The 15,194-nt window shown below is 33.5% G+C and overlaps 1 protein-coding gene across 1 annotated transcript in view; it reads left to right on the top strand.

The window, feature by feature from the left end:
• LOC142336409 (anoctamin-7-like) overlaps positions 1 to 13,886 on the top strand; it is a 39,704-nt gene extending 25,818 nt beyond the window's left edge. Inside the window, exon 7 of the mRNA XM_075385213.1 lies at positions 12,818 to 13,886. Coding sequence (XP_075241328.1) covers positions 12,818 to 13,088 — 271 coding nt within the window. The 3' untranslated portion in view covers positions 13,089 to 13,886. The remainder of the gene's footprint in view (positions 1 to 12,817) is intronic.
• Positions 13,887 to 15,194: the final 1,308 nt, after the last annotated feature.

The raw sequence follows: 15,194 nt of genomic DNA, 5'->3' as shown, positions 1-15,194 counted from the left end.
ATTTCTTTTCTGGTTCCACTATAAAAGCGCTTGAAATTGCCATACATGTTTCCTAATTTTAATCTGCCCCTCCTTGGGTGATCGCCTAATGTTTAAGAAGTTTAGTCTCCTCTCATTCCGTGCCAAGATCATATTCATCCCGGTTTGTTTGGGTGAGCAAATTTGAAGAGCAGTTTGACAGCAGAAGAGAGAATGGATGTCAAATGTTGTACGAATTTGGCAACTATCATTTTGGCTGCGCAATGAGATACTTTGAGCAAATTGATTGAAGTTGTTGTTTAATTGTGACATCAATGTTTTCGGAAATTGCGTTCCGCAACGTGCTATATTACGTTATCGTAAGTTATGTATTTAAATATTTGGAATATCTATCTATCGTACGATAGATAAATATCCAAGAACCCGCCATCCCCATGAATATACCAAACCATGGCTTCGTGAAATGTCTTCTAGTGCATAGCGAATCCAATGACAGATGTTCAAACTAAGGCAGACCCTAGTTGGGCTCCTTTTACGGCCTTAAGGTGTAAACAGATAGAGCTACGTATTTCTGCGCGCGAAGTAGACTTACCGAGTTCTCTCAGTCTAACCGACTCTGTAAAACACTGAAGATAAGCTTCAATTACTACGGTGTATAATATACATAACACCGGAGTCAAGATGGGAGATATGCACATAGTGCAGCTATCTACTAGACTAGACTGACTAAAGTCAGGTGTGCAAGCGCTATATAAAAGAAAGTAGAGTCTTCTCAGTCTCTGATTGGTTGAAGGTGTACATTCAGTATTTCATCTGCTACAAATCTAATGTATTTGAACTTAAATTTCGTCGCATATAAACTTAATTCCCAAAAAAGGTTCGTACGGAATCCCAGATTTCTGTGCACTGGTTCAAGTCAAAGACGATCAAATGAAAGCAATTAAACTCAATCGGAATAAGATAAACCCAGTCGAAACTCGATTAATTCATCAGGCTGCCAGCTCGAATCATACTCAACCGTTTTATGCTCATCAATATCATCTAAAACGTAAAACCGAGTCATTTGTCGCTTCTGCATTTGTTGGTAGTTGCTAAGTTGAGCAAAGAGTTTGTGTGAAGTCACATTTGTTCTAAGGGTTTGGATAGAACGTATTTTTTTGGTCTAGACGACTACCAAGCTATTAAATGGAAGCATTGCAAACTATTAGGTGATACTACCCTAGTTGGACGTGTATTTTTATTGGTAATAGCTCAAATCATGCATAAATGATTATCACGCTTTAGTTTTTGATTGTTTGATAAAAATAGAAAATGGAAGAATATTACACGCTGTAAAATTGTATAACTTTAGTTGCTTTTTCTCCAAATTCAAAACTTGATGCTAACGTCCTATTAGACGGGATTGAAAATGTTCGATAGAAAACCTAAGATTGAAGGTTTGATATTTGGAAGTATTTGCTTCTCATTAAATCTGTGAACTCAGATGAAAAATTTTGCGCTTCGAGAAAATTTTATTTGTCCTTCAGCCTTTCCGGTTTTTTTTCAGAATCTCTATTCATAAATTTGTACCCCGAATTTTTGTCTCGTATTGATAATTTAGGTAAAAATGAGGACATCATGAACCATTTGCTCAACAAAGGACCAGAAAAAAAACCTGATATTCTTTTAAGACGCAGCCCTGGGCGGGCCCTGGGCACATTTCACAATAGTTTCATTTCAGGTGGCATTTTTTAAGAAAAAAGCTACCGAGAAAAAGGCTGCTTTTTCTAAGAAAAAGGCTGCTTTTTCTAAGTAAATTTTGATTTGAATGGTGATTTTTGCGAACAAATTTTTGCTCGTATTAATTATTGTTGGCTGATTCTATCGTCAAAACATAACCCAATTTATCCCAGTTTCATTTAATAACCTAAAAGTGCTTCCTCTGTAGCTCTTTTTAGCTATGTTGTTTTTGCATAAGAGTTTTTAAACTGGGCCACCTGAAAATGTTTGTTATTGTCCTGACCAAAAATGGAAAGTAATTAATCTTAATAGTACAGATGATCCGTTCAACGATAACTCTCTTTATGATTAGATATAAATGGCTTCAATTTAACTATCTCGCTGTTGAGATAATTTGGGTCGAATATTATGCCGAGATTAAATGGCGCTTTTTAACGCTCTCCGGTAGGAATTTGAAAGGTTTATAATTTATGATTGTCAGGAAAAAAATGTTGGTTAAGACTAATTGACTGAAATTGCTGATGCAACTACATTTTTGAATTATGTAGTTGTTTTGTTATGATAACGAATACATTTATTGTTGCCAAACTGTCAATAAATCCATCCAGCTACAAAACGATTTGTTTAGTAATGCTAATTGACAAAATTAGAGCAGAATTTAGATCTCTTTTGAAATGGGCATTGAAGTTAGTTTGAATTAGACTCCGTTTTGCTTACGTCATGAACTTGTTTAATGAACTGTAGCTACCCAGATTTAAGGATCAACAATGCCTCTGGCGATGTCTGGGTATGATGTTTCTTAACTTAACTATTGATTTAAAGGATAGTGGTTATCGGTTATTTGGGTTCATTGTCTTTTCATGATAAATAAGCGTGGCGAAAATTAGTTCAATTTTTATTTTGGACAGCAAGCAATTTTGTTTTTCAAGTGATTGTTGTTCGTCTTCTGTGACTCATTTGAATTTTTTGATAGCTTCTGTCCTTAATTATAAACACTCACTAAATAATCTTAGTTACATTTTGTTAAAGATAGTTGAGTGCGGTTTCCTAACTGAATATCATCTTATTTCCTAGAGGAGGCTCTTGATTTCCTGCTCTTGTTTCCCCAACATTTTTGAAAAATTGAACTTTTACTACGATGAGATTTGAAAATGGGGATTTTTTTCACCAATTGAAATGTAATAAAGAATCTCCTCCCCTAAATTATCGTACGGAAGGCGTAGTAGGCGTGAAACAACTCATTTTGGTAGGTGATACTGCAATTCGCAGTTTCTTAAATAGAATTGATGACCTTTCTCTTGGTAGTCTCTGAAATGATGTGAAGTTAATTTTAAGGTGCTAATCAACTTCACATCCTTTATTTTTAGATGCAACTTTTAATTTTAACTGAATTGTTCCTGATTGTCATGAGCAGTTTTTTAGATTATGACGTGTAGAAGTGTATGAAATTTTTAGTAATGCGTGGCGCCGTATTTTTTCGTAGTCTTTTTGTTATAATCAAAAGTCTTTTTTTTTGTAAGATGTTTTCACGCATTTTTCCATTACTTTGAGCTTTTGAAAAGAGATAAACAGGTAAAGCTAGGCGGATATTAAGTTGCAATAGAAGATCTCAGCTGGTTTTAGTAACTGTTCAGGTGCTTAATGTGCTGAAACTGGTGGAAGTTCTGATTTATAGCTGAAAAGGTCATTTGCTTCTGTTTTTGACCCCTTAACGAAGCAATTTTTCATTGTTTTTGTCATTTTTTTTGTTTTAGTTTGGTTATTTAAAAAGTCAGTAGTTTATATGGCTATTATGCTATACGAAATGTCTTTCTATGCCAATGTGTTTGGTTTATTTTTGTTGTGTATGCCAACTTTAACAGCAGAGTCAAGGCATTTTTGGCTAATTTTTTCAATTTTGTTTTTAAAAAAATTGTCATTTTTTGTTTGTTTTTATTTTTATAGGCCAAAAAAGTTTTATTTAAGCCTTGAAAATTAGTTAATGGATTAATTTTAACCATACGGAAATGATTTTGTCTATCTGGACATCATTATTTTTTGCAACTTATAATTAATTGTCTTTTCAAGTTTTTTTTTAAATTTTTCTTTTCATGTTTCATTTACTTTTTGTAACCAATGGAACAGTTTTCAGTTGCAAATTTGATTTAATTAATATTTTTCATGGCTCAGATTATTTTTTGAGGATAATAAAATTACAAATTTCATCAACAATTTTTGCTAATTTTTTCAAGTTTTCAACTTTTTTTCTTTTTTAAGTTCTTTTAGTCTAAGGAGGCAACAAAACTTTTTAAAGCTTAAAGCTATTTCTATGAATAGATATTAGCTTTACAGAAGATATAATATGAATGTTTCTAGGATTTTTTTAAGCTTTTTTGTAATTTTTAATTTTCTGGGTTTGGATCAGTTTCTGCCCCATGTTTGGTCCGTATATAACATGAAATGTTATTGTAGACCGCAGGTTTACCAGTTTTGTTTTTTGTTTTTGTTTTAACTGCATTTTTTCAACGTGTTTTTTTTTGTGAAAACCGCTAGTTTATCAATCTTGCTGCTGGGATCTTGAATAATCTTTAACAACACAAAAATGTTTCAGAGGGCATATATTTCGATTTGGCTAAAAGTATTTCGACAGTTTTTGTGTCAAATTTTTAAGAGCTTTGAATTAGAGGAAGCAGAAGTGTGTTTAGATATTTCTTACATATAGCGTTCAGCTGCTACGAGAAATTATTGTAAAGGTGTTAGTTAAATGTGTAAAGGTGTAAATAGTTATGATAAGATTTAAATAACCGGCGGACTAAATTTTCAGTTATGTGATACCGTGCATTAAACTGTTTTGACATCTATGAGATCAGACTAGACATGACTTGCACAGGTTTCTGATTCTTGGCATATTTTTCGCCATTTGTTTGTGAGATCAATTGACTGTTTTTAGCGTCCAAATATAGTAATTTTAAGACCCGATTCATTTTGTCAACATTACAGTGCTAATGGGTTAAGGTGCTAGGAATGAGGAAAAGTTCGAAGGTGATACAGGAGCTGTAAATTTTCAATTGCGACACCGCTGTATTGATTTGTTTTTGACAGCTTTCATAACTTTTATAGGTTTGTTAATGGCTACTTTGTTTATGCGTTCCAGGTGTCTAAGTATCTAACTCTAAACGTATCACACCAGTCGAGGTATTCAAATATGAAATATCCATATTGCTCTAAGTCTGTTTTGTATTTGCCTGAACAGTTTAGACACGACTCGAGTATGGTTATGGAAAAATTTATCCGTACGGCAATATACGTATCCCTGCCCTTCTTCTTAACTAGTCTCGGAATCCAAACTGAGAACAACTTCTCTTGATTTTATAAAATGATCCTGTTAGGTGTGTAAGGATTTGCGGATCTTTTCTGTTTGTGCCCGAACCCCCCCCCCCCCCCAGGTTAGTGGGTGCATATTATTTGCTTGCAACCCCCCAAACACACATATTTTTACGCAATGATTAAATATGTAATAGCACGTGCTCTGTAACGGAAGGGGGCACAAACGAAAAAGATTCGCAACATGCGTATATTAAAAGGTTGAAGCCATTTCAAGCATTTCAAGCTTTGTCTTAATGTCCTAAGTTTTTGTGTATTTCTTGTATTTCTGAACCACCCCACAGGGTTGAGAGTTTTTGACCTTGGCAAAAGAAGCCCCCTTTTTTGTTCATTAAATTAACTGATTTGTCACGTTTTCTGTACTATTATCGTGTCGCCTTTTTGACAGCTTAATATTCGGTTAAATAACTGAACATCGACGTCATGCACGGCACTTGAAATTGCATGTTTTTCTTGCTCTAGTGGTAGTTGGGGGAGGAAAAATTTTCAATATGGGGAATAAAATTTTGAAGCGGCGTAGAAACTGGAGTTCCTTTTGCATTGCGCAGACTTTTCAAGTTCTCTTAGGTTGAAATACTGATTCCACTTTCAATGCCAAATTACAGCAGGGGCGGAATCTTGACCTTGTTTTGCTAAAATCTTATGCCATGAAAATGGAATTTCTAGCATTTGAAGATGGAAGAAAAGTAGTTATAATAGAGCTGCGTAGCGGTTAAAAGAATAGTCATTTTAGAACCACTTTTTGTCCATTAGAAAAGTTCGATTACCCCTCGCCGAGTTTACTTTTAGGATTAAACCTTAAATGAAATTAAACTTTTCACTGATTACTAAAATAGTTAGCTCATTTCTTTTGTAAATCTGATACTAATTGAAATTGCCATCTGCCAGGTTTTGTTCAGGTATTTTCCAGTTCCATCAGAACTTGAAGGAATTCAGTTTTGTTGAGTTGAAGCATTCATCGTTTTGACACAGCTTTATGACCCAAAATCGGCTTTACCTGTTGGCATTTTGTTATTCATTTTCTTAATACTAAAGAGAACTGACATAAATGAAAGTTGCCTCAAGCGGTGAATGGTCGCGTAATAATGACTTGTTTTGAGTCAAAAAGTTGTCAATATGTGAAAACATTTTACTAATTACAGATTGCCGTCAAAGTTTAGTCTAGTTGATAATATTGGTCGACTTAAAAGTTTAACGTGCAATGGGAATGAGTCGTTAATTTTCAAATGTCACCAAATGTCACGACTGAAAGTCAAAGTGTTGAAGTAATTAAAAAGAACTTCTGATTTATTTCAATGGTGAAAAAATGAGCGGAGGAATTTGGTCTAAATGGTATCATTTTGAATGTATATAGCCTGCTATATCTATCCGTATATCTAAACTCAACAATTGACGTAACTGGTTGGTAGTTCGTTAACTATTACAAGGTAAATTGATGGTTCCAATTTAAATTATTAGGAGCAAAAAAGGCACGTAAGCAATTAAACCGGTTAATTTTTGTTCCGACTCCACTTAGTGGGAGGACTATATACTCAAATAGGTTTTTTCTTTTATTTTGTTCAGTCAATTTTGGCTGATCGATATATTTATTCCTCTAGAGAATTTTGAGTGCGTGGAATTTGAACTTAAAGATTTTTTTCGAATTTCTTGTTTTTCGAGGAGTTATCGAGGTTTCAATTTTTTGTAAACTATTGATATTTGAGTGTGATTTTGTTCACTTTGAGCTTCACTTTTGCTAAATTTTAATTCTTATCTATCAATATCGTAATTCAAATTGTTTTTCTGCCGTAAAATAAGGAAATTTTGGTTCCTCAAAGACGAGCAGTGGTTAAAAAGGCTAGTTTAAGTCTCATCGGGAAGGTTCGATTTACAACCTAAAATATTCGATTTATATTGGAGATTTCTTTTATTTCCTCTTCTTTCACAATTTCTTTTTACATTCTTTTGGTTTTTCCCGTCATATTTAGAAAACGTTTCAATTCAAAGTTATTTCAATGAAAAATCCCATATACGACCAAATTGGTCCAAGGAACGTTTTTTTTTTGTTTTCAGGGAATCATCGGTCATGGTTTTTATGGATTCGACTCCGTATTTGTTTTTTTTTTGTATGAATTTGTTTTGTTTTGCCTGCATTTTTTGCATTTTCCTTGTTATATGACTTAGCCTCGTTAATTAAAAGTTCAATTGGCCTCCTAAAGAAGATAGAGTGAACCTGTGTGATGCTTTGAATGTGCATACCTAATGGTTGTTGATGTCGCAAAATTATTTTGACAAAAAACTTGAACATCAATCATTTTTAATTTCATTTCTGTTAATTTGTATGTCTTTCCGAATAAAGACAGGTCCATTATGATTAATCCTGAATCAAAAAATTGTCTAGTTCGCGGCTGTTTTTTAATTATTGATTTAATGACTTTGATGCCAAGAGTTTTCCAAAAGTTTTCTGATTTCTGTTCAAAATTGTGGTCTTTTTTAGAAGTCTTATTTTTCCACACTTCCTTCTGCCACTTTCCTATTGAGTGTTTGTTGTTCTTTTTGTAGTCATAAGACTCTTTCTGATAAACGAATGATCTCATTGGCTTCCGCTTGAGGTATGAATTAAAGTGTTTATTTTGTACAGTTAAAGCCAATGATTTTAATGCCAATGATTTTAATGCCAATGAGTTTTATTTAACAATTAATAATAGTTGATGTTTTCGATGTTTTTGAAAAAATAATAACTTAACATATCTTTTCTTTTCACCGAATACCTTAATTTTTAATGACTTTGATACTTCTGTCTCGCATTTTTTAATTTCTGGTTTTTGCCTGTAATTGTTTTTTAGACGTAATAGAAACGATCCATCCGTTTTCTTTAAATTCTTGTGAGTGGTAAAGTTTTGAGTTTCTCTTATTGTCCTTTAATATATTCGCGCTAATGAAAATTCCCATTTAATTTCAAATCAGACTCAAATGGTTATATAAAAATTTTCATTTATATGTTAACTGAAATAATATAGAAGGAAACTATTAATATATAATAATTAGGTAATATCTGATGACGTTAATGGCTTAAAACCTTGTGTATTCGTAATTTCTTTGAAAATTTTTGTATTTTAGTACCTGTAGTTGTTTTATAGTCCTGTCTTATGGATTAGTTTCACTTAAGACAGATCATTTAAGGACTTATAAGTGAATCTATCAAGGATATTAGTTAAAAGCTAATGTTTTAAATGATTTTTGAAGTTATTTGGTTTAAAACAATAGAACTGATTGTTGAACTTCTCAATTTTTTGTCGACTGGTTATCCAGTTCCTTTATTGACAAGTCCCATCTTCTTTGTAGTTGAGGACAAGAATTTTTTTGTAGTTTTCGTTCTATCTGGTTGATTTTTGATTTTGATACGTTGTGCTTTTGAAATTAGATATTGAGTTTTCGCCATAAATGTTTTTTTTTGTTTTTTTTGTCGTTTGTATTGTCTCATACTCTTATTAATGGCAGGCGTCATGAGCTGTCTAATGCGGCTTGGCATTATATATTTCATTCAGTAGTTTGGGTGTTTAACTTGTAACATTTTTTTTAGATTAACATCTATTTATTTATATTTCTAATCTCTTCATTTGTAAGACAATTGAATCGAAAATTTAGATGCGCGGGGTTGAAACATTATGTACGAACGCACATTACCGAGCCTCCTTGTTTTGTATAAGTTTCTATAACTAGTTTTAAAATCTTCATTTAATATTTCGAAGATCGCTGTAAGATCAAATTGAAATCTAATGTAATGCTCTTTTCTTCTACAAAACGGTAGTACAAAGCAACAGTTTTCAAATTTTGTTTGCCGTGTTGAAACCTTCTTGCAGACCAGTCAGACGATCCAACAATATTAGCTTAAAATGATGCTGCTGGATCTCCATTGTAAGGCGATCATGTATTTGATCTCCCTCTGGGGCTAGTAAAATCTATAAACTATCAGATTTATGCAAAGCGATCTTTTGGAGAACATCAAAAATAGCCAAAATTCCTTTGAGATGAAAAGTTGTAAGCTTTTAAGAGTTCTTTTTCTCAGAAAAATCTTCTTATTTGACAGAATATCGTCATATTTGTTCATTATCAATTGATTTAAAGTTGATCATTCGTCCTGGATATAGTTCGATCAGACCGATTTTGCTTTTAGGCATTATTAATACTCAACAGAACAAAAACGTCGCATGAGATCAACATTTTCATGCAGAGAAAGTTTCTCTGCATGAAAATGTTGATCTCATGCGACGTTTTCGTTCTGTTGAGTATTAATAATGCTTATAAGCAAAATCGGTTCGATACTATTGAAAAGTGGTTGGGCAAGGGAGCTTTTTTGGATCCATTGACCCTGCACTTGAACGTACCATCTGAACTCAACAACTTAACGCAATCATTTTTGTCCACTCTATACTATATCGAAAAGTTTTTATGAAATAAAACGTAAAATGCATTTATTTTTTTTCCTGCACTATTAGGCAAATTAAGATACAGGCATAGTGATATATTTGAGCGCAATCAGTTGATTTTTTTTGCTGGTCCTTGATAATATATCTACATGCTAATCGCGGTTTCGTGGCACAAATTCGTTTTGCTTAATAATAAAAAACACTATTATTTCCAAGTAGTTGTAACAATTTAGTTTTTGTAACAGGACTGGCCAGGACTGTACAGACTGCAAACCAAAATCTATTGAATCGATGAAACCAATTTGTATAAATTTAATTTTTTAGTGTTTGCTATTAGCTAAATCGGTTTGTGACGGTTAGAAATTTATCCTGTGACAAGGAGAAAATTGACAATCAATAAGACCTGCTCTAGAACGTACCATTTAGGAAAACATAAAGTGGCCCTTACGCGTAAGTTGTCAATCAAATTATCTCAGCTAGTCTATTTTTAGCTATGTACACCGAATTAACTGACAGTTGATGAGTAGTGGAAGAGAGAACTGTATTTTCCCTGCGCACATTTAGTATGTGAAATTAAAGTCTTCTATTAAGAAATACTGTGTATATCTTAATAGACAGATGTAGTGATAGTCACAGAAAATTAATCCCAGAGTAGTGTTGCAACTGTGATAGCAGAGCTAAAATGATAAAGAGTGGCTATACTACATGTCTGGTCCATGATCTGCTTTGTCCCAAAAGTTGGTTAAGGAGACTTGAGGCTCACGGGACTCAACTCCTCAACGAGCTAGACCGCAGATGGTCATTTCACCGGTGCTCTGGTCTTCATGGCTTGGAATTCGTTCCTCTAAAGGTCTGATGACTAAACACCTATAGCTTCGGCCAAAGGGGAGGTGGCACCGTAAGGCTACTTGCTCGCACTTGAGCTAAATAAGCTTATTTTACTCGTGTTTGGGACCATAAAGCATTCTTAGGGCATGTGGAACTGTGCATCTGGCTATCTAGATGCCAGTATTCAACAATAAATTTGTATGTCATATTAATTACTGTTTAATAATGTGATTACTGTTTTCCAGAGGTTTTCGTTTTGTTTTTTTTAAAGCTTTACTGAAATGTTCCCAAAAGTTTGTTTTAAAAAGTTCGGTATTTTTTTGGATAGTTTCCGCTAGCGTTCCCTAGTTTTATATCGTCGAAATTTAGGCACCCCCCATAAAATAGCATTTGCTCCCTTCTTAAGTGGCAGTTTATTTTCATAAATACGTGTGGGAACATTACATCAACAACACTAATTGCAACAATTTTCAGGAAAATAAAATTAGTTGATCGCATTACAAAGTCGGTAACTCCAAAAATGCAATAAACATGTTTTTGGTTGATGTTTAATTTCTATACAGTGCTTTAGTACTATGTACGTTTTCATTTCAGACCTCCGCTGTGGGGGCGCTGGGCTCTAAAGGAAAACATCCTTTCTTTCTAAATCTGGAATGTTATGTTCTGTATATTTTTCATTTCTTTATACAGAAGGACTTATGAGTATCAAATTGTGTCTCGATGTGATGCCATGGTTTTGTGTTTGTTTTAGGTGAATCAATAAAGTTTCAAGACGTTGTTTCGCCAACAAGTTCGAGCAAAAAGTTACTATTTTGTTCATACCTTCTTTCGAAAAGACGAGCAAATTGTTTTGTTCACGCGCTATTTTCAGAGCAAGTTTTTAGTTTTAATATTTTGTTTCTCGGTCAGGTGGTTTTTATTGCATGAATTACGAAGTTTATTGGCCTTTTTATTTGAGCTTCTTGAACAAGGTTTAGCGTCTTCCTCCGTTATTCTGGGTCGAAAGAGGCGGTATTGCTAACTTTTCCTACGCATGTTCTGTCCATTTTCTTCAGTTTGTAATTTTAATGCGACTTTGTTTCAGAATTTTGAATAAATTTGTTGAACTTTTGAAGTTTTGTGCCTTTTTTCTCAGTATATTTTGAATTTTGTGCACAATATGCTGAAATCCGTGATTATTTGGTGTGCAAGAGGCTAGGTCTCATGTTTCAATTGTTGTTTTTTTTTCAATTGACGATTACAAGTTTAATTAGCCTTTGTTTTGTGACAAATTAAGTTTTAAGCATTTTTGCTTCTTCTTGCTTTTTCTTGTTTCGGTTTCTTTTCATCTGGCGGGCAAACTGCGAAGGACTAAAGAAAAGATCTATGCATGCGATGCTCTATTGGTTATTTTGTTCTTTGGAGTGGACGCTCATAATGAATTTTGGAAAAAAAACTTGTAATCAGAAATAATTGTTCTGTTTAATAGCCGCGAAGCGATAGCTGAGGCTATTATTGGCCTTCTCTTAGTTTTTTATTTATTTCGTCGTCACGATTTTTGTTACGACCATATGACGTCACAACCACTTCAAATCTGCTTGTTGTTCATTCGTTCATGCAATTTCAACTGAATTGCGTGCGTGACATCATTTTTCACTCTTAGTGGAGCTAGATTTTTTGTTCATTCGCGTGATTAAATTTTTGGTCACACGTGACTTACCTCACTCTCAAAAATGACTTCCTCACTCTGAAATTGACTTTTTTTGCTTTAATTCAAAGAGATAAGGTCAAATGAGTGCTTGTCACTCTAATTGAAGGTTATTTAAGAGCAGCTAATAGAAAAAGCAGTAAGTTATACAGATTCTCAAGCAAATTTTATCATCTCAGCCCGTAATGAAAAGAATAAGTTTCGTTTTTGGTCTGTCTTTTTTACCTTCTTTTCGAGACTAGAGATCTATGAAGCTAATGCGGCTGTTTTCTGGCAATTTGCCAGCTATGTTTTTTTCCTAATTCAGTTTTGGATCAAGTTGTTGGATTCAAGTTGTTATTGGGTACATCACTATTGTAGTCATTGTTTTTGTAAGATTCTGAGGCGAACGAAGAGTTTCATCTCGAGTTGTTTCAGAAGTCTTCTTGCTATGTTTTTTTTGCTGTAAATCAGAAGGATATTTTATTGGGCTTTTTTAAATCTCTATCTGTATGAAATGTTTTTTCTTCGAAGAAAGCGTTTGTTCGCAAAATGCTAGGTGAAAAATTTAATATGTAAATTTATTTCATATGTTATGTATCTCTCTTTTCAAATTGCTTCTAGGCGTCTATATTCACTAAATATCGTAGAGGTAACAAAAAAGTGAGACTGGTAATGCATATTAAATCTATACGCGCTAAGCGTAAGTAAATTTTTTCTTGTGATTTTTTGTTAGGATATTGAAAGTTTCAAAGGGAATGAAAGACGGCGGTTAAATTATCTTTTTCGGCGTTCAGTGACCCATTAGCTTGAAAAGTGTTTCAGCGGTTTTACTATTTTTTGTTTATTTCAGCATGGCCGACCCTGTGGGTAATGCTAAGTATGAGAATGTGACCGAGTGCTGGTATAAGCATGACGTATATTCCGATAAGGTCACTGGCGAAATGACCAAAGGAGACTGGGAGATCCTGTTTGGCCAAATGGCATTCCTTGTGGTGTTTGAACACATTCTGTTAATTGTTGCATTCCTGATCGAGGTTGGAATTGATAACCGACCCGAGAATTTGGAGATCAGAATGAAGAGACGGAAACACATGCAGACGAAACACCTGAAGAAACACTAGAAGATCAGTTCCAATTAGACGATGTATCATTAGTCCGAAAGACGATCGGTGGTCAAATTAATATCAATGTTGGCTAAATCGGAAACTAAGAAATCAGATGTTGTGTCTGAAAAAGTCGAATCATATGAAAATAGAAAATGGTATCGGTAGATTTTCAGCCTGTTTCTCAGTTCAGAAACCTGTTTAATAAGCATTAATAGTTCCAAACGTACTTTATCTTAAAGGATTGTTGCAAGAATCATGCAATCTTTGCGTCAGCTTGCAAAAATCTTGCAAGTTTTCAATTCGCGCATCCCTATGTATTCTCAAATGTGTCAGCGTTGGCATTTGTCCACCATTTTTGCCTGTCCTACAAGGAAAACTTGTCATCAATTCGTAGCTACATGATTGTAGATTTTATATAACATCATTATGCAAATTCTGTTCTCAAAATCTGCGATTTTTTCGATAAGTTTTTGACAAACTTTGACTATGTTTATTATCTCAAATCTTTTTTTGCCAGATTGATAAACAATTTCTGCGATGTCAACTTGATTTAGGGCTGGCAAAATTGTCTTCAGTAAAAAAATAGTTTTGTATTTTTATGGAAGTGAAATTGTTGCTCTTAGAAGCGACCTCTATCCGTTCAATTAGTTCATGCCAATCTTCGGATATTTTGTACTAATATAAACACCAGTACATAGTTCTTCTAACTCAATATTTTATCAATTTAATTCATCAAATTGTAAATGTGTATATTTGTACAAAGATGAATATGGATTAAACTAATAACGGCACAATTGAAATTTTATTAATAGATGTTGTTGTCAATCAAGGAAGTATTATGTTGCTAAATTTGAACCAAATGATGATGGTTGGTGTAATAGCAGGTGAAATTGATTGCTATAATTTAACGATCGGTCATTCTGCCGATAGCTTCCAAGTGTTGTAGAAATAAGTACAACGCAAAATTCGACAGCACTAATTAATACACCCCCTGATTTTGTACGATTTTCTGCTGAAAATTTTCTGCTGTCAATGAGGAGTTTCATAATCGAAGGGACATCAGAATTCAACATGATTTACTCGAGCTGTAGGCTAAATTTTCGACTCTTTGTTAAAATTAGAAATTTTTCAGCTCGCGTTTACCATGGTGGATGTGAGCTCTTAATTAATGATGATAATATAATTTTAAAATGAAACTAAGTGTTTTTTAGAAATCCTTAGTCTCGTCTTACCGGTAAATACGTGATAAGTATAGTAGTCTCGCGGCAACATGTTTAATTGAATATAACGAAATCTTTCTTGAGAGGCAGTTTTCATCAAATGCGTGAACTAAGCTAATGACCGCTGCTGTAAAAGTTCATATTAGTCTTTAATTTTCTTAGCAAATGATTGTCAGGACCCACCGCTGATGTTTTATATGGTGATCTAATTTTTTAAAGAATAAATTTTTAATTTGATGTCATTCCTTGATGGATTTTAATTTCTCAATTTTTGACTAGAGAAAAAAATGCATTTTTTTTGCAAATTAATCTGATGAACAGACAGTCATGTTTTATCTGAAGCCTTATTGATTATTGATATTTGATGTCATTATGGACCAAAATGAAATGAGGCTTTTCATTGCAGTGTTTTCAAAAGAATGACGAATTAGTTCAGAAACAAAAGGAGTTATTCATTCGAATAAATGAATCGAATTAATTTAATATTAAAGCATCAATGGAATGATAATACCTTTTTTGCATTATTTCATCATCGAAGTATCTGAAGATTCAAACTGAGATGCTAAGATACTACAGTGGTACCATTTTAAGAGATGGAGAATATTGAATTGTAACTGTGAATACTCAATGCGACAATTAAGTAATTCAATCGTGTGTCTCCTTTTAATGATGTTAAAATATGAAGCAGCGTTTTGTGTTGGAATAGTGAAAAGTGGGGACTGAATCATTTCAATCGTTTGCATAAAAGGCAAAATCTATTGAAATTCGCCTAGCTTGTTGGGACATTGGCCCCGTAGTGAATTTAACTCTTCATTAAATGAAAAATTAGTTCCGGGCGACAATCTGCCTCATTTCAAACAATTAATAATTTTGTGTCTGAGGTAGCACGTCAAATTTAGGT

This window comes from Convolutriloba macropyga, chromosome 3 (assembly GCF_964194025.1).
Source record: "Convolutriloba macropyga chromosome 3, txConMacr16.3, whole genome shotgun sequence".
NCBI classification, from domain to species: domain Eukaryota; kingdom Metazoa; phylum Xenacoelomorpha; order Acoela; family Convolutidae; genus Convolutriloba; species Convolutriloba macropyga.
Note: the sequence above shows the minus strand (reverse complement) of the source record. Positions and strands in the feature narration are given on the sequence as shown.